The 17,376-nt window shown below is 33.0% G+C and overlaps 4 protein-coding genes across 4 annotated transcripts; 2 read left to right on the forward strand and 2 right to left on the reverse strand.

The window, feature by feature from the left end:
* The first annotated feature begins 172 nt into the window (after positions 1-172).
* LOC106639368 (aminomethyltransferase, mitochondrial) lies at positions 173-2,933 on the forward strand. Its single transcript, XM_014352936.2, has 5 exons — positions 173-391; positions 1,409-1,749; positions 1,907-2,226; positions 2,297-2,379; positions 2,469-2,933. The coding sequence occupies exons 1-5, from the start codon at positions 259-261 to the stop codon at positions 2,804-2,806; spliced, it is 1,215 nt and encodes a 404-aa protein (XP_014208422.2). The 5' UTR covers positions 173-258; the 3' UTR covers positions 2,807-2,933.
* A 1,439-nt stretch (positions 2,934-4,372) lies between these two features.
* LOC106639363 (ceramide-1-phosphate transfer protein) lies at positions 4,373-6,850 on the forward strand. Its single transcript, XM_014352930.3, has 4 exons — positions 4,373-4,554; positions 4,636-4,844; positions 4,961-5,136; positions 5,594-6,850. Exons 1-4 carry the CDS (start codon positions 4,427-4,429, stop codon positions 5,714-5,716), a joined length of 636 nt encoding a protein of 211 aa, XP_014208416.2. The 5' UTR covers positions 4,373-4,426; the 3' UTR covers positions 5,717-6,850.
* Positions 6,525-11,308, reverse strand: CNT2 (Concentrative nucleoside transporter 2). The gene is made up of 13 exons (XM_089597384.1): positions 11,210-11,308; positions 10,628-10,678; positions 9,788-9,829; positions 9,489-9,636; positions 9,228-9,399; positions 8,997-9,162; positions 8,663-8,857; positions 8,399-8,560; positions 8,029-8,122; positions 7,795-7,954; positions 7,530-7,698; positions 7,107-7,446; positions 6,525-7,027 (listed from the first exon to the last, which is right to left on the reverse strand). The coding sequence occupies exons 1-13, from the start codon at positions 11,243-11,245 to the stop codon at positions 6,990-6,992; spliced, it is 1,773 nt and encodes a 590-aa protein (XP_089453510.1). The 5' UTR covers positions 11,246-11,308; the 3' UTR covers positions 6,525-6,989.
* Positions 11,309-13,770: 2,462 nt separating this feature from the next.
* On the reverse strand, positions 13,771-17,374 carry LOC106639370 (uncharacterized). Its single transcript, XM_089597360.1, has 12 exons — positions 17,093-17,374; positions 16,946-17,002; positions 16,594-16,756; positions 16,367-16,535; positions 16,117-16,273; positions 15,848-16,042; positions 15,599-15,760; positions 15,428-15,521; positions 15,178-15,337; positions 14,930-15,098; positions 14,517-14,856; positions 13,771-14,336 (listed from the first exon to the last, which is right to left on the reverse strand). The coding sequence occupies exons 1-12, from the start codon at positions 17,102-17,104 to the stop codon at positions 14,260-14,262; spliced, it is 1,755 nt and encodes a 584-aa protein (XP_089453486.1). The 5' UTR covers positions 17,105-17,374; the 3' UTR covers positions 13,771-14,259.
* Between the last annotated feature and the right edge of the window lie 2 nt (positions 17,375-17,376).

Below are 17,376 nucleotides of genomic sequence, written 5' to 3' on the forward strand. Positions count from 1 at the left end.
AACGGTTCCGCTTCTGCGATGAATCGATCCGGCGATTCCAAACACAGTGTAAATAATCGCAGTCACAGCTCCCATAGTAAAATTAAAGATCACGCGTCGCGTAGAGCTGCTGGTCAGGCGACACAGCTGATTAAGTGATACACACGCATACTACCGCTAAGAAAGACTTACAGCGAAGCGTCTGTGCGCGAGAGCGTGTACAAGTTATACGCGCGCGCTGAGGCCGTAAAATTCAGTCTTCGGTAGCTGAAGAGAGGCATGGCACCACCGGCCGGTGTTGGATGCCTTAGGAGTCTCCTGAGGACCGGCAGGACGCCGAAAAGGCTGCTCTCCACTGTGGTAGCTGAACCGCGGAAAACCTGTTTGTACGATCTGCACGTGGATAACAATGGTAAACATTTTTTTTTTCTGTTAAGTTTAAAATATTTGTTGCAATCATAATTATAATAATTTCAATATGCAACGTAAGTAATGTTTTGTTATTTATCAAAATTTCGGTTTTATTTTTTACTTAATTATGATAATACAGAACAAATGCTCGTGAGTCATGTTTATGTACATTTATGTATATTATATTGCAATCAAGGTCACAGCACCATCAGCGAATGCCCCGTTTGAATAAAAATTATTCATAAGTTATGTTTATCGTTACTCAATGCCTTGGATAATCATACTCATAATAAATAAGCAAGCTTACAATCTTCGACGATGCCCCCTCGTGTTTTAAGTTTACGCACGCACAATTTTTAAAATTTTTTTTTTTTTTTTTTTTTAATTTCTCACTGTGACGCAAAAATATGCGATAAGTTAAGAAGTTGTGATTACACAATGTAATGAGATAAAACTATATGTATTATGGTCGTAAGGATTAATCTAACAACCGCAGATGTTATAAAATACAAATAGATCATTACTAATAATAATAATAATAATAATAATAATAATAATAATAATAATAATAATAATAATAATAATAATAATAGTAATAATGATACTAATAATAATAATTATTATTATAATAATAATATTTTTTATATTATTTTTATTATTGTTTTGCTACATTAAGAGAAAAAAATAATATAAATTATAGAGAAATTCCAGCAAAAATTAACATGTCCAGTTTAAATAATTGTTTGAGTGTTTAGAATTATGGTTGGTTGTATAGAACAGTAAAAATTACCAAACTGCAACAGTAAACCTTAAAAGGATCAGTTGATAAATTTTACTTTCCCGCATTGAAATTTTTACTGTTCTAACCATAATTTTTACGTTTCGAACCATAATTTTAACTTTTGTGTATTGTTACAATATAAATGATAAAAATGATTAAAAAAAAAAAAAAGATAAATTAATATTAATGATAATAATAAAAATAATAGAATAAAAATAAAAAAATGTCCGCCTTCAGGTAAAATTGTTGATTTCGCGGGTTGGCTACTGCCGGTGCAGTACCGCGAGGCGATCGCTGCGTCTCACCAGCACACGCGCACTTACGCGTCGCTTTTCGACGTTGGCCACATGCTACAGACGCGCATAAGCGGTAGGCACGCCGGCGAACTTCTCGAGTCGCTGACCACAGCCGACCTTCAGGCCTTGACCCCAGGCTCGGCTAGCCTCACTGTTTTCACCAACGACCATGGTGGCATCCTCGACGACCTCATAATCACCAAAGATGATTCCGAGAGATTTTTCGTTGTTTCGAACGCTGGCAGGCGGAACGAGGACATGGAGCTCATGCAGCGGAGGCAGGCGCGTGATTTTGTTTTTTCTTTACTGATAAGTTGAATAAGTTAATTTTCACTCTCAATCATTCCCGATTGGTTTTTGGGGAACAGCAGTAATTTATTCAATTCTCTAAAAACATGAATGCGTTGCATGAAATGCTGACTTTGCGTTGTATCTCCAGAGCGAGATGACATCTCAGGGCAAGGATGTGAGCTTGGAATTTTTGGACCCTCTGGAGCAGGGGCTGATCGCTCTGCAAGGGCCAAGAGCCGCAAAAGCCCTGCAGTCGTTGGTATCGATAGATTTGACAGCCCTGAAATTCATGAGATGCGTTGAAGCTCAATTGGACCAGAGGAAGGTGAGGATATCGAGGTGCGGCTACACTGGCGAGGACGGCTTCGAGATCTCCGTGCCTGGAGCTCACGCGAGGACGATTGCCGAGTTGATCATGTCGAGGCCCGATGTCAAACTCGCCGGTCTTGGCGCAAGGGACAGTTTGAGGTAGGTACACTTTTTAGCAATTCGATACCGATACTATCGAAGTGAAATAAAAGGCAGATCGTTTTTACAGGCTAGAGGCTGGACTCTGCCTTTACGGGCACGACATAAACGAGAATACGACGCCGGTTGAGGCTTCCCTGTTGTGGCTAGTTGGTAAGTTTATTGATTGCATTTATTGCATTTAAAGTGACAACCATTAACAATATAATTACAGTTATCGGTAAACTAAAATAATATTCCAGCAAAACGCAGACGAGCAGAAGCCAATTTCCCGGGAGCTGAATGCATACTCGAGCAGATAAGGACTGGTCCCACAAAAAAGCGGGTGGGTCTGAGTCTAGATAAGGGCCCGCCAGCTCGAGAGGGTGCTGCCATACTCACGACAGTTGGTGAGCGCATGGGTAAGGTGACGTCCGGTGGACCAAGTCCAACGCTGGGCAAGCCCATCGCCATGGGTTACGTGCCGACTGAGCTCGCCAAAACCGGTACTGGAGTACTGATCGAAATCAGGGGGAAGACTTACAAGGCTGTTGTCACCAAAATGCCCTTCGTCAAGGTGAACTACTTCACTGGCAATTAAGACTTTGAAACAATTTAAGGTTTTCGTATAACCGACATATCATTATGTGCACATATTTTGCAGTTGTACAAGATTTTTGTAACGAATCCTAAAAGCTAGTTTTGAATAAAACCATGAAAATATACAAGTGTTTGTTATTTTTGTGAATAAAAATTATTTGGTTACGCCTCGTTATTCGAGTTTGCATAAGGGCAACATCAAGTTGTAATTCGACAATCACCGAATAATATTGAATCATATAGAGAGAAAGAGAGAATGCACTCATCTTCTAACATAGACTTAATATGGTGGATGAGAACACTCTTACAATTACTCATAACTTTTTTCAACCTAATTTTATAAGTATGCAAAAGGTCAACGATCTCCTTTAGACGAATTTGCTTGCAATTTTACTAATTCAAAATTTGTTTTTCATACGATAATTTAACTACTATAAATAAATTCTTGTATTTAGATAAGAACCAACTAAAATGTTATTACAGATATTACGAAGCGTGAAAAGTAATGCACCCAGTATAAATAAATATAAAAAAACTTTTATTGCAATTAGTCACAAGAGTTAAAGTACAGAAAAAAATAACGTATTGAAATATCAATACAGGTAAGAGCATTTTAAAATTTATTTCTTGTAATGAATGCATATCATTAAATTTTAAAAATGATAGCTACAAAGAGGTGGTACAGTTATTTTATGTGTGTTCGGGACTCGTATGAAAACAATTAATTTTTTAAGTATCCTGCAGATATATTTTCCAATATCTTGTTATTTATTACTGGTTTTTTTTACATACTGGGACGTATTAAGTTTTTTTATAACCCGACAGGAATCAGAAATGTGACAAATACGTTGTATCAAACATAAAATTTTATTGTTCTTATTATTTTTTTTTAAATTAAATAATCTCGTTCAAAGTATCTTTTTATCACAGAATAATATTATTTCCAAACAAACTTGTACTTTTTTGTAATATAATACTTGGATTTTCGTAAAAAACTTATGATATATGAAATGTTCAGGATTAGAAAAAATCGTTTTTTAATTTTTACTTATTTTTTAAAAATTTAACACAGCAAATAATTGTCTTTCGAACATATCAAAAATTTTATACGAATTTTTTCAATTAAATTGAATTTTACATGCTAACGTTAGCTCTTTTGGTTTATTCTAACAAAAATATTCGTACAGGGGTTTCAAAATATGTAATAACTTAGATAACAATAAATTTTTAAAAGAATTATACTAAGTAATTCCATACAAACAGAATTTTTCAACTCCACGCAACCTTGATTTAATGTACTAATAAGTTAATAAATTTATGTTCCATAAACAAGTTTTTTGTAAAGTATAATTTTGATTATACAACAATGGTAAACATTTTTTTTATCTTACGCATTCTATATAAGTTTTATCCAAAGTCGATGAGACTGAAAACTTTATTTTCATTCCCAATTGTAAGCAGCTGCATTTCCCATGTTCCTCAACAGATGACTCCTACATCTTTACACTACCGATTCAATCTACTGTCAGTACGGTTGCTCACCATCAGTTTTTCTGCCATCGTGCAATAAAGCAGTCGATACCAAGTGCATTGCTGCTGTACATTTTAAACAAAAACAACAATGGCGGAGAGCTCGGAAACAATGTACTTTGATCTACGAACTGTTCACGATCACTTCAACCGATCACTCATCCAAGAAGATGACATAGACATCGAGGCCTACCTCGAGGCCTACAACGAGCTCTACAAGTAAGTCCTCGCTTTCCACTCTACACCTTGCGGATTATGATTTCATTGTCTTTGTCATCAGCGAATACTGGCTTTGTTTAGATTCTTTCAGCTGATGGGCAGCGTATTCAGTTTCGTCTCCTCGGATCTTAAGCAAAAAATCGAAATATTACAGGTGAGAGTGGCCGAGGACAGCGAAAACTATGTGACAATGAAAAAGATGATCGAATACGAGAAAGCTAGTAAACTGCTCGAGAGAAACGGCTTCGTAAATGGAGCAAGAACATTGCTTCGATTGCACCGTGGCCTTGGTACGAGCTTACACTTGACTCTTATATGTGCATACTTCATTAGACTCGCGACTTTCGTGGGTAAAATTCAAGGAGCGAGACTCGTACAGTGTGAGTGACCTACTATTGATTTGCAGACTTTATTCTGGAATTTCTGAGGCAACTGGGCGAGCTCTCGAGTACTGACAACACCTCGGCTAGTTGTCAAGATGCTTACAATAAGACATTGGCCAAGCATCATTCGTGGATTGTTCGAAAGGCTGCTGTCTATGCCATGTATACTATGCCCACCAGAGAAACGTTGTTCAAGAGGGTAAGTACATTTATCTTTATTTGGTTTGAAAATAAATTTACAAATGATGCCTACTTGGAAAATAAATATCATTATATATAGTATCATGTATTTGAACGTAACTTTTATCTTCAATGCGAATACTTGGATCCATCCCTACGTTTAAATAACAAGATACTCATGATAGAATACGGAGTTTAGTGTAAAATGCGTATGATAAGGAAATGTAGACAAAATTGTTCACTTAAACAAGTGCTCTTTCTAAAGTGGCACACTTTTTTTTAATATTTCCCATACTATCTCAGCCCTGGCTATAGTTATTTAAATAAATCGGCTAATAATTATAATTTTCTATCACTCGTTACACACACAAAATTGAAAGTATTGAAAGTGTACCAACAATTTTTTCAAAGGTATGATTCAATAAGATATTGATGAATTTTTTAATATTTACTAAAGCAAATGTTTTTAATCAAAGGTTTGCGGAGACGAAGTACAAAGGAATATCGACATACTGCCGAAAATGTTGGAAGTGACTGCCGACGTCATAACTAGGACTCAATCTGTTTTTGAAATACACGAACTCACCGGACTCCCTTAATTCAAAGAACTGCCGACTATTCCCACGAAATCGTATGTACGCAAAGATGCATTGTTAATTGTCGTAAGCGGTCAAAGAAGACCGGATGACAAAAACATTCCCCATACAAATTTATTGCATCATTTAGAATTGTGCATTTGCCTTCTGTACATTTACAATAATTAGTGCATAAGTAGCTAACTATTTACCTACGAGTATTAAAGAAAATGTATAGTCTTACTACTCATTCTTAATTGCGCACTCTGGCGATCGCAGGCGATTTGGCCGAATGTCATACCATTGAAATGTAGTTTATTATTAATTTATGTACGTCACTTATTTTGGTCTCATATTTTACTTTTAAAACTCGTAAAACGCTAAGTTTTATGATCTCTTAGTATTTTAAAAGTATACATGATATAGTTTACATATAGTTTCATCGTTGTAAAACTTGGGCTACGCAATGGAAGTGTTCTTTCTCTCATTAGATTATGATATTTTTGAATGTTGGTGCTTTGGAAGCTAGCACGTGACATTAGAGGCAAGGTTTTGGATACTACTTTACAAATTTAAGAACATTAAAGTTCGATAAAAATTTTAATTTGTAGGTGCAAAAATTTTTTTTTATATATGTAAATAAGATTTTTTAATGATAACTGCATAAAAAATTTTCTTCGTGTTACATCATAAAATACAAAAAAAAAGTTTTTTTTATACCTTTAATAGCTCTCTGGAAGCTACAATTATAAGTGTTATCAATAGCGAATTTAACTATACATAATTTATATATAGAAAACAATATAACAACAATTTATTTATTCATTCAGTCTTATAAACATAAAATGTGGTATTGTAAATCCAAAGTTTTTGATTACTTGTTAATGCTTAATAAAAATTTAACAAACACTGCTGTAAAGATTTCGAACGAAAGCTTCTAACTATTTTACATTATGGACAACAAGTTGATAGTGATATTTAATTAACCAAAAATATAGCTAAAAAAATTTAATTCTTATTTATGATGCGATTTTTTATGGATGGTACAGAGTGATGTAAGGGATGAAAAGCATGCAAATATTATATTGAACTTTAAATTTTCCTGAAATATGAATTGTTAAAATAGTTACACAAAATAAAAAAAAATTTTTTTGATAACATTTACTGTACAAACTTATTATGATACTTTAAGTAATGTGGAACTTTATGTCTTACTAATATTATCCTTACCATGCAGAGGTAAGAATGAAAGAAAAGTTAATTAATTTCATAACATCCTTTTTTACTAAGTAACGATTTAGACAGGCTCGTAAAATCTTTCATCCATAAGTACTCCTGGAACCGAAATTTCTGTCATAAACAAAATCATTCAAAATATTGTGAAAAACATTACTGACATCAATGTTCAACGAACCTGCAATACAAGCTGTGAGAAAACAGACCATACTCCCGGCTACAAAAGCTCTGATGGCTGAATTAGCGATTTGCTCGCGCTTTTCAGGAGCCATTGTAGCCAAACCACCGATCATAATACCGATCGAGCCTGGATTTGAGAAGCCACAAATAGCGAAGGTAGCAATAGCTTCGGTTCTTCGACTTAGTCTATTAGCATTTTTAAATTCCCCCAACTTTTCGTAGGCAACGAACTCGTTCACTACAGTTTTAAGGCCTATGAGCATACCAACGTCTTCGCACTCGTCCCAAGGCACTCCCATCAACCAGCTTAGTGGCATAAATGCTTTCGATAGCAGCCACTTGTTTCAATAAAAAAAAAAGATAATTTTACACTCCTTGTCACAATAAAATGTACGTGCATGATAAAAAATTAATTTGTTACCTCAAAAGTTATGTAGTCATATCCGACGAGGGAACCCAGCCAGGATAGAATGGTATTAAGAAAAGCGACTGCGGAAACAAAAGCAACGATATTTGCTATAATACCCAAAATAAGCGGAATTCCAGCCAAGGCGCCCTTAGTCGCTGCATCGAGGACGCTACTATCTTGTCTGCAATTAAATTTGATCACTGTTACAATAACAAATTTTGTAACTATATTTGAGCAAAAAAAAAATAATAATAATAAATAAATGTGTTGTGCTTACGATTTTTCGAGCTTTATATTCTTAAAGGTTGTTACACTTTTCTCAGTCTCGGGATAGAATAATTTTGAAAAACAAAGTGCAGCCGGTGCCGCCATTACCGAGGCTGTGATTAAATGTGCTGGATCAGCCCCGTAATTTATGTAAGCGGCCAAAACTGTTCCTGAAGCATAATTATAATTATTTATCATTTAGAAGTAAAGATACATTTTCATTCAATAAATAGGTATACTATACCGGATACAGTAGCAAATCCAGAACACATTATAGCATGAAGTTCTGAATTCGTTAGTTGATTTATATACGGCTTAATCAGAAGAGGAGACTCAGTCTGTGAATATATTCAAGGTTTAGTTTTTAATTACATTAAAAATAAATAATATTTTTGACATTCTGTGTGAAGCTCATCTTCTCGTGTTTGCAAATAATATGCGTAATTACACTAATAAATAAATCATCGAAGATGAAATGGTAACACAGTGTAAGAAAATCTTATAGTACTTATGCAGGCGGAGATTCTGCTAGTCTCTCCACTCATACGACAATATTTTCATTCATGCAAGAATCATCAGTTTCTTGTTGCATAGTTTTTTTTATATTTACGTACCATTCCTATAAATGTATTAGCTGCTGCATTAATGGACTCGCAAACCGTAGTCCCCATGATAACGTGGAGAAACCATCCGATATTTTTTATAACGGCTTGCATAACTCCCCAATAATACAATATTTGTATCATAAAACTGAAGAAAAATATTACTGGAAGTGCCTGTTTTAGGTAATATATAATTGTAAATGTTAATGATGGATTTTTTAACATGACATTGTAAGATATTGTTAGTATTTTTATACAAAAGCCTCGTATATTTACGGAAAATGCAAACACTCCATTGTTGACAATCTCTGGGGAGAATACGAATTTGGCACCTTCTCTTGCGAAGTTTAAGAAGATAGCTACTTTATTTGAAATACACGTAAAAATTTCTCGACCAACCGACCATCTGATGGTAAACAGACCAAAAGCGAATTGAAGTATCAAACCCCATATTACTGGTCTCCAATTTACCTGAAAAAATTTGAATTAAAAAAAATTTACTGTACAAAATTTTAGGTAACAAACAAATTGTCTTTATCTACAATCACTCCAAATCAAAAATATCTAGTTGTTATAATTAAATGATTTTTAAGAAAAGTAATGAGTATACCTTCGTTGGATGTTTAGAAAAGATCCAACCAAACGCTAAAATAGCGGCCACACCGGCAAAGCTTATTAATCTATTTCTAGAATTGGCAGTGTCAAAGGCAAGGAAAATAATTGTTGCAGCAAGTATTATTAAAGAAAAAAACACCTTTGTAGACAAGCAAATGCGTCTGAAAAGAAACATTTAGTGACTCACAACATTTTATTTCTTTTTCATTGAGCAATGACTATTTACCTTTTTTGACCAATCCTACGAATGCCCAAAGTACAAGGCAATAAGCATTTTGAAATTGATTCGCTGAAAAATTTCTTGATAATTTTGTAATAGACAATTCTAAGGTACGCAAATCCAACGAGCAATACGAGCATTCCGTATCCGTCGCACCAGTGTAAGTTATTATCAACCGCTAAAAATAAACACAGACAATTTTATACTTATATTTAAAAAAAACTCTGACACTTATTTTATATGCAGATTTATCAAAATAACACCTACAATTCTTATACCAATAAAGACTTGCAAATACGAAGTACGTTATGACAAGGAGATTCACAGTTGCGAGAAGTAAGTATTTCAAACAATTTTCGTTTCTTGATAGAAATGAGCGTATACAATCCGAGCCACCGTCTGTTGAATTTTTTTCCTGAAAAATATGTTACAATAACACTAAAAAATTATGTGTTGGATAACGGAACATTCTAATAAGTTGTATTTATTATTTCATTTGGTCAAATGAAAAATACCATTTTGATAGTATCGTGAAGATGGTATGATTAAGCAATTAGATAACTTACCGCTTCTTTTGATGACAACTCAGATTCAACGGAATCTTCATCCTAAAAGATAAATGTTAGTTTAAAATTGTGTGATTTAATAAATTGTATACCGAAGCCCTCGGTAGCTGTTTATCAATTTAAAGATAAATCAAATTGCTACTTAAATAACTTGAATTGTATATTAAAACTTATTTAAGGGACAGATTTATTAATTACAATAGTACACAAAATTCCATGACCTGACTTAACTTTTGTCAAAATCAAGTATTATCTTAGCATTACTTCTAAAAATATAAAAAATGAATAATTTTATCTCAGTTTATCATAATTTAGTCACAAATAAGAGTAGGTGAGAACTATAACCTCTTAATTTTAAGGAAAAAAGTTTTTTTGATAAAACTTTTAGAGATAAAATTATTTCTCGATATTAAAAAAAGTTTTCTTATAAATCTAGCGTTCATTCGTGTGAAAATAAGCTGATTAGAGCACTTTGTGGAGTCACATGTTATCATAAATGTACATACTAGCCCACGTTAACGATAGATAAAGTAACGTTAGTTTCAAGTAAGAGCCACGTGCAATTTCATTAAAAAGACTATTTTTACAAGTTGTATACATCGACATAAAATTATGAAAAACTATTTGATGTATCAATAAGTAACGAAAACTTTTTAAGAACTCTGTTTGCAAGTTTTTACTTTCAAAGTTACCAAAAAACTTTGAAAATTCATTCCACTGCAGAATACTACTTTGAACGATTATGGCTTTACCCAATTCTTTACGTTAGTTGAGGAAAAATTGTTGAAAAATGCAAGTTTTAATAAACATAAAAAATGTATTAAATCATTGGATAGTTACCTGAAGCTTAATCGAAATATTTAAGCTATGCGTACTGATTTTTCTTCCTACCTATAAATATTAATGATATTAAATTAAATATGAATATAGTAACTTTCTTATAATAATGTATTGCTACTATTAAAATCATCAATGTCTTGAAATTACAACTGTTTATTTATTAAAATGATTTGTGCTCATATTAATTTATTCCTTATATCTTCTTTACGAGACAAAAACCAATATAATCAATTGAAGTGCTTAACTAAAACAATCAGTAGAAGTTGATACACATTACGTGACATCAATGTTTGATTCCATCTTAATAAAAAAACATGATCTACGTAAAATATTTTATGACAAAGGTACGAGCTAGATAATAAATAATTATAAACAAGGTTGTCACTAACACTTTTTTTTAGTTTTATTATAAAGAACTATTACGGATACGTTGTTGTAAAATTAAAAAAGAAAACTGTTTCTCATATGTATAAAACTTCTTAGTTCTTCGAGTCTTTTAAGCATTGATAAAGTAGATTGTTTTTTGAAATGGTATATAAAGTCCTTAAAAAATAATCTAATATTATAAAAAGAAAAACTTACATCAGTGAAGGCCTGGGCACCTACACCATTAGACATAATTCCTTTTGAATAGTCGTTACTTTCAAAGACAACGTAAAAAAGTTCCTGTACGTAGTTAAGTTTCCAATTGGCAGTTGTTTCGACTGTCTGTGGAACGTAAATGCGGAGTGTCGCTTTAGCTTTACCATACGTCACAGATAGCCAAGATAACAACACGAGGCTCGGACACGACGCGCGCGCACGCAAAATTACTGGCGCTCGTCGATTACTCGCACTGTGGCGCATACACGTTTTTATTCAAGCCGTGTAAATACAAATACAAGTTATTGCAATACGTAGCAAATATGTTATGTAATTTTTTTCGTCTTGCTATGTACTTTTTCAAGCTGTATAGGTACGGTTTTCCATGAGACTACTGTAAAACGAAGATACGTTTGGATTTTCGTATGATAGCAGTATAGGAAACATGATAGTAATTTTAGACTTGAAATTTGGTACGGACTGTTAGTTTGAGTTTACATCTTTATAGTTTAAGACATGCTCATACATTCACAAAAACCCATTCATGGCATAGATCATGCAGGACCTATCCAAGTTCGAATCGCCAAGGGTTGGGGAAACCGATCTTTTATCCATAGTACTATATTTCTGGGTGCTAACAGTGAACTCAAGGCGATTTTTAGTAAGACTTTTAAATCCTACGATGAGACTGCTGAATTGTTAGCAAACGATGGTACTGATCGGAACTTCATCCCTCCGAATTCGCCTCACTATGAGGGCTTGTGGGAAGCCGGAGTAAAATCGGTAGAATATCATTAAAAACGAGTGATTGGAGAACATAGGCTGACTTTTGAGAAACTGTATACAGAGTTAGTAAAAATCAACGCCTGACTAAATTCACGTCCACTTACTGCCTTCAAGGCAATTTCGAGTAAGCACTTTTTTCAAGGCAATTTTAAGCTATCGTTTTCTTTGACCAAGGCATTGTTATCACGTTTTGGCGGGTTTCAAATAAATTTTGTCTTGTTTTTGAAATCTAAAAAAATATCGCATTTTGAGTTGCAAAACGGCTTACGTCATTTTTAAGAAGGAATTACATATTACTTTAGGGTTTGAAAAGGTTAGAAAAGATTTACGTAGTTACAAATTTATTAGGTTTTATGTTCACAATTATAATATCATAAATCAAAAGAAATTTTTTTCATCAGTGATAATTTCAAAAGTTATAAATCTAATGTTAAAGTATCTTTAGAGTATAATTTTTTTTTTTTTTTCCTACGTTTTTCCGCTTCCAAAAAATATGCACCAATGCCAAGCATATTACAAAACTAGTAATAATTCCATTGCATGAAACTTTTTTTATTTTTCGAAGTAGATTGACAGAATTTCAAATGTGATATGATATTATTTTGTAATTTTATTTTTTCTTTCCTTTCATTGTTATCTTCTTTCATTGCCTTTCTGACTTTACAATATCTATGTATTTCGATAACGCTAAACTTATTATTATAAACCTATTTCATACAATTATTTTAGTAACATTCCTTCAGCTGATTATTGGACATTTTTGTACACTTTATTGAAGCCGTTTGCTTGTGACGTCGTAAGCTATATGGTTATCGTAAAATTAATTAGTACCTAGTAATTGATACTTTTGGAATATTCTTACGTAATGACGTATAATTCTTGATCATACGCACTGTATTCTCAAACGCCTAGAAAATAAATTTTAAATTCATGAAGCAATAGTATATTATAATACTTAATTTTGCTCCAGTATTTAGTAGCTAAAGTATCCATTTAACGCTTTTTAAGCTCTCAGAAATATTACTTATAGTAAAGTATGTGTTGTCGTTAACACCGTACCTCCATAATTTATTTTAAAAAATTTTCTTCTCGCTGGAAAGTATGGGATTTTTGCATAAAGGAAACTTTGAAAAGTAAATAAACTTTATCATTTATTAGTATGCTTTTTATTTTTATAGTATATACACATGACAATGACATTCACAACGTAAATAATCATAAGAGTAATACATTGTATCTGAAAGATAGGCGACAATATAGCCCATGATCTCATGTATAATAAGAACAGCATGATTAATCACGTTTACTTACTAATTCGAGTTGAAATTTCCACGAGTATCATTAGTGCTAATATAATTTTGTAATCGCTTCGCACCATTCGAACGAAAGTTTTAAGATATTAGTTTTTTAAATTAACAATGACGCACTCCCTTTGAAAACCTCAAAACCATAAATATCACAAAAGGTGTGAGTCCTTTCAGATCTTTTTATCTCAAAAATGAGTGGAGACCCGTTTAAAGTTTGAAATAAAACTTTTCGGACTATCAAATGATTATGGTGGCAACATATCAACAATTCTAGGAATAATGAGCTTAAATGATTATTTTATCACAAAAATTGTGTACTTTTTTAAGTCAAAGATTTAATACTATTAAAAATTGCTCAGAAACATGTAATTACGATGGTCGCTACAAAAGCGACTATGAGTAACATGCTAGATGGTAGAGTGGTTAGCCCAAGTTTCGAATATCGCGTGAAGACTATACGGACTGAAACTACGCTTTTTAACCCGAATAAAAATTTCAGGGTATTTAGTTATGCCTTAAATAATTTATTTAATATAACGTGCAAGGAAACGCCCAGTTACACGTTTAATAGTTTTTTTTTTTTTTTTTTTGAAAGAGTTAAGAGTCATTAAGATAGCTTAGCAAGATATGAGTTCAACGAACAATTAATAAAATCAGCAATAACTTTTTTATCCGTATAAATCAATTCGTACCCAATAGAATTTTGTTAGATAATACTAATATTCACCAGAATGTAACGAGCAATCATACCTATCCATATATTTTTTTTCATGCTTTATGGATACGATGTAAGTATATTTTTGGGAATATCAAAATAAGTAACAAAAATAATAAACGTAATTTATAGTAAAACTATGACGAGCTTTGAGTAAGATTTGCTTATGATCAGTAAATATAAAAATGTACAGTGGATATGGGATGGAATGAAAGATGACAGTGATCTTTTTTTTTTTTTTTTTATAAAATCAAACTCGTTGAGTTGTAACTATGTAAGGTCGAAGCTTTTGACTCTGGATCCTCTATTACCAGCATTCCTGAAAGATCGAGAAAATAATAAGCTATAAGATTCAATTGCTTCGATACATTATGAAACGCTAACATCGACATTGCAATAAAATTTTATACATAGTTATTAAAAATATTTCGAGCCTAAAAAAATAATAGCATTTAAGAGTAAGTATTATCTAAATGAATAAAATAAATTCGAACTGTACCTGCTATACTTGCGGTAAGAAAACAGACAGCGATACCACCTACAAAGGCCCGAATGACCGTTCCGGAAATAGCATCCTTCTTTTCATTAGCCATAGCTGATAGGCTTCCAACGCAGACGCCAAGAGAGCCAGGGTTCGAAAAGCCGCTTATGGCGTAAGTGGCGATCGCTTCAGCCTTGGGGGAAAATCCTATAGTTTTCTTGATTTCGCCGAATCTCTGAAATGCGACCAACTCGTTCACTACAGTTTTCAAGCCTATCAACGAGCCTACGGTCTCACATTCTTCCCAAGGCACGCCAATGACGTAACTAATGGGGGTAAATATTTTTGCAAGAATTATCTAAAAATATAAAGTTGTACTGGTTAATAATGCAACTTTTTTAGTAAATTTTTATTGTAAATAAACGAATAACCTCAAAAGTCAATGCTGGATATCCCACAAGAGTACCAAACCATGCAAGAATGGCATTTAAAAAAGCGACAGCCGCCACGAACGCTATTACGTTTGCAATGCAGCCTAAAACCAATGGAATAGCTGACAAAGCTCCATCAGTTGCCGCATCTAAGAAAGTTGTTTGGCGACTAAAATGTATGTAAGCAGTAACACTTAATTTTGAAACGACAATTTATTACAGATTAGTCCAAAATATCGACGACTCACGCTTTCTTCAAAACAATGTTATTGAACTGGGTAGAGCTCTTTTTGGTTTCTGGGTACAACAATTTAGCGAAAGACAATCCTGCTGGTGCTGACATCACCATAGCGGTTATCAAGTGCATTGGTTGGGCTCCGTATGATATGTAAGCCGCTAAAACAGTCCCTGAAAAAAAAAATTTCTTTATTGATAAATTGTTTGTTATCAGAAAAATAACTCAAGGAAAGTTTGATAGTCTATCTGCTTTAAACTTGCCTGATATTGTAGAAAAACAAGAACACATAATCGCATGTATTTCCGAATTTGTCAATTCGTTTAAATAGGGTTCAATGACAAGAAATGTTTCTGGCTGCATGAAACAGGTATGATACATAAATATAAAGATTAAAATAGACCAAAGACATGAAATATCAGAAATACAATTACCAATCCCAAGAACAAAGTAGTCGCTGCATGTAAAGATTCGCAAGCCGTGGTTCCTAGGGTTACACTCAATAGCCATCCAAGTTTCTTAATCATGTACTGCATTACACCAAAATGGTATAAAATAGAAACTACGAAGCTAAAGAAGACGATGACAGGCATGACCTGAAAGTCAATTTAAAAACTCATGATATAAAAAATGACAGTACTCATTTTGTACTCTTAAGATCACTTCATCAATAATTTACTAACGGTAAAGGCAAAGATACCGTTGTCAACTAGTTTATCCGAGAATACGAACTTGGCACCATCCTTCGCGAAGTCGAGAAAAACAACTATTTTTTCCGATAAACACTGGAAAATTGACCTACCTATTGGCCATCTTGTAAATATAATTGCAAGGACGTATTGAAAAATTAATCCCCATACTACCGGCTTCCAACTGACCTACGGATCAAAGATTTGTCATTGTAATAGACTAGTAGATCTAAATATTTTACTTGTAACACAATACTCCTTACTTTTGTCGGGTATTTGGAAATACCCCAGCCTATTGCCATTATTGCAATGATTCCAATAAGGCCTATGAGTCTATCGCGCGATTCTCTCGTGTCAATTACCAGAAAAATAATAATTGCAAGTGAAATTGTGACACAAACGCCGATCTCGATTATTTGGCTGATCATTCACATGCAATGTAATATCTACATTAATTTTTCACCTAACATCAATTTGAACATTATGAAAATGATCATTTAAAGCAATTCTTACCCACTATTTTTGTAGTTAACTAAATTAAAACGTGCACAGCAGGTTTTTTTTAATGCATTACAAAGATATTTTTCAAAAATATGCACATAAAGTAATCTACCGTAGATACTAGTATAAATCAACAGTAGCAAACCATATCCATTACACCAATTGAATCCTGTATCTTCTTCTAAAAATGAAAAATTAGAAAACTGATTTTTTGCCATATAAAATACATTAATACTAACTTTTTGTTTTCCACGAATAAGTAGCTGCGGCAAAATATGCAACAGCAACTATATGCACTACAGCTAAGCGACAATATTTAAAAAATACTGGGTGACTGCTAACAAAGCGTTGATAAACATTTTCCTCTTTTTCTCCATCCATGTCAATACTGATATTTTTCTCCTTAAAACAATTATTTATAATTGAAAACGTTTGTTTATATGTTTACATCTACGTGTCCACGTAAAATAGTAGACAGGCGTACAGCCTAGGTACTACTGAGCTCAAATCTTTATCGTATTGTATGGGGAAACCATAAGGTATTAATATAAGGACGTCAAGTGTAATAACTAATAAATAAACATCACTCACTTGGAAATCAGTTATGCTAGGGGTTCCTTCAACTTCTTCTTTGTCTTTTACACCTTCCTGAAAAAACTTATTGATTTTTTTTATACTCAAATTTTCTAATTACTTTATATTCGATAGCATCACTTAATTTTGATGATCGTTTCTTACGTTGTTTTCCATGTTTGCTTAAAAAATTTCGGATCGTATGACTTTTTTTCGCCGTTTCTCCATAAGAATAAACAACTATCATTTGCTGATAAACTGAGATTCATTTGTTAATTTATTAGAATTTTTAAATCATAATAGTCTTCATTAAAGTGCTTTGAACTTTGTTAATTCAGTAGATTGATATCTTACACACTCGGATATCACTGTGAAATTTATTTTTGATGTTTGATGCAGACTTGAATGAGATTATCAAATCGATATCTTCATTTCGTCGATTTTTATTT

This window comes from Copidosoma floridanum, unplaced genomic scaffold (genome assembly GCF_036245765.1).
Source record: "Copidosoma floridanum isolate Cflo_tuat_1 unplaced genomic scaffold, Cflo_Japanese_pri ptg000032l, whole genome shotgun sequence".
Classification (NCBI taxonomy): domain Eukaryota; kingdom Metazoa; phylum Arthropoda; class Insecta; order Hymenoptera; family Encyrtidae; genus Copidosoma; species Copidosoma floridanum.

Bases quoted from the DNA above. Each gene is read 5' to 3' on its own strand.
- LOC106639368 (XM_014352936.2), top strand. From the start codon at position 259: ATGGCACCACCGGCCGGTGTTGGATGCCTTAGGAGTCTCCTGAGGACC. The intron at 392-1,408 runs GTAAACATTTTT...GTCCGCCTTCAG, and splicing joins TCTGCACGTGGATAACAATG to GTAAAATTGTTGATTTCGCG. The intron at 2,227-2,296 runs GTAGGTACACTT...TCGTTTTTACAG, and splicing joins GGCGCAAGGGACAGTTTGAG to GCTAGAGGCTGGACTCTGCC.
- LOC106639363 (XM_014352930.3), top strand. From the start codon at position 4,427: ATGGCGGAGAGCTCGGAAACAATGTACTTTGATCTACGAACTGTTCAC. The intron at 4,555-4,635 runs GTAAGTCCTCGC...GGCTTTGTTTAG, and splicing joins GCCTACAACGAGCTCTACAA to ATTCTTTCAGCTGATGGGCA. The intron at 5,137-5,593 runs GTAAGTACATTT...TTTTAATCAAAG, and splicing joins GAGAAACGTTGTTCAAGAGG to GTTTGCGGAGACGAAGTACA.
- CNT2 (XM_089597384.1), bottom strand. From the start codon at position 11,245: ATGTCTAATGGTGTAGGTGCCCAGGCCTTCACTGAT. The intron at 10,679-11,209 runs GTAAGTTTTTCT...TAATATTTATAG, and splicing joins GTGCCCAGGCCTTCACTGAT to GTAGGAAGAAAAATCAGTAC. The intron at 9,163-9,227 runs GTAAATAGTCAT...GTTTCTTTTCAG, and splicing joins CGTAGGATTGGTCAAAAAAG to ACGCATTTGCTTGTCTACAA.
- LOC106639370 (XM_089597360.1), bottom strand. The intron at 16,043-16,116 runs GTAAGGAGTATT...TTTGATCCGTAG, and splicing joins TTTCCAAATACCCGACAAAA to GTCAGTTGGAAGCCGGTAGT. The intron at 15,338-15,427 runs GCAAGTTTAAAG...TTTTTTTTTCAG, and splicing joins TTGTTTTTCTACAATATCAG to GGACTGTTTTAGCGGCTTAC.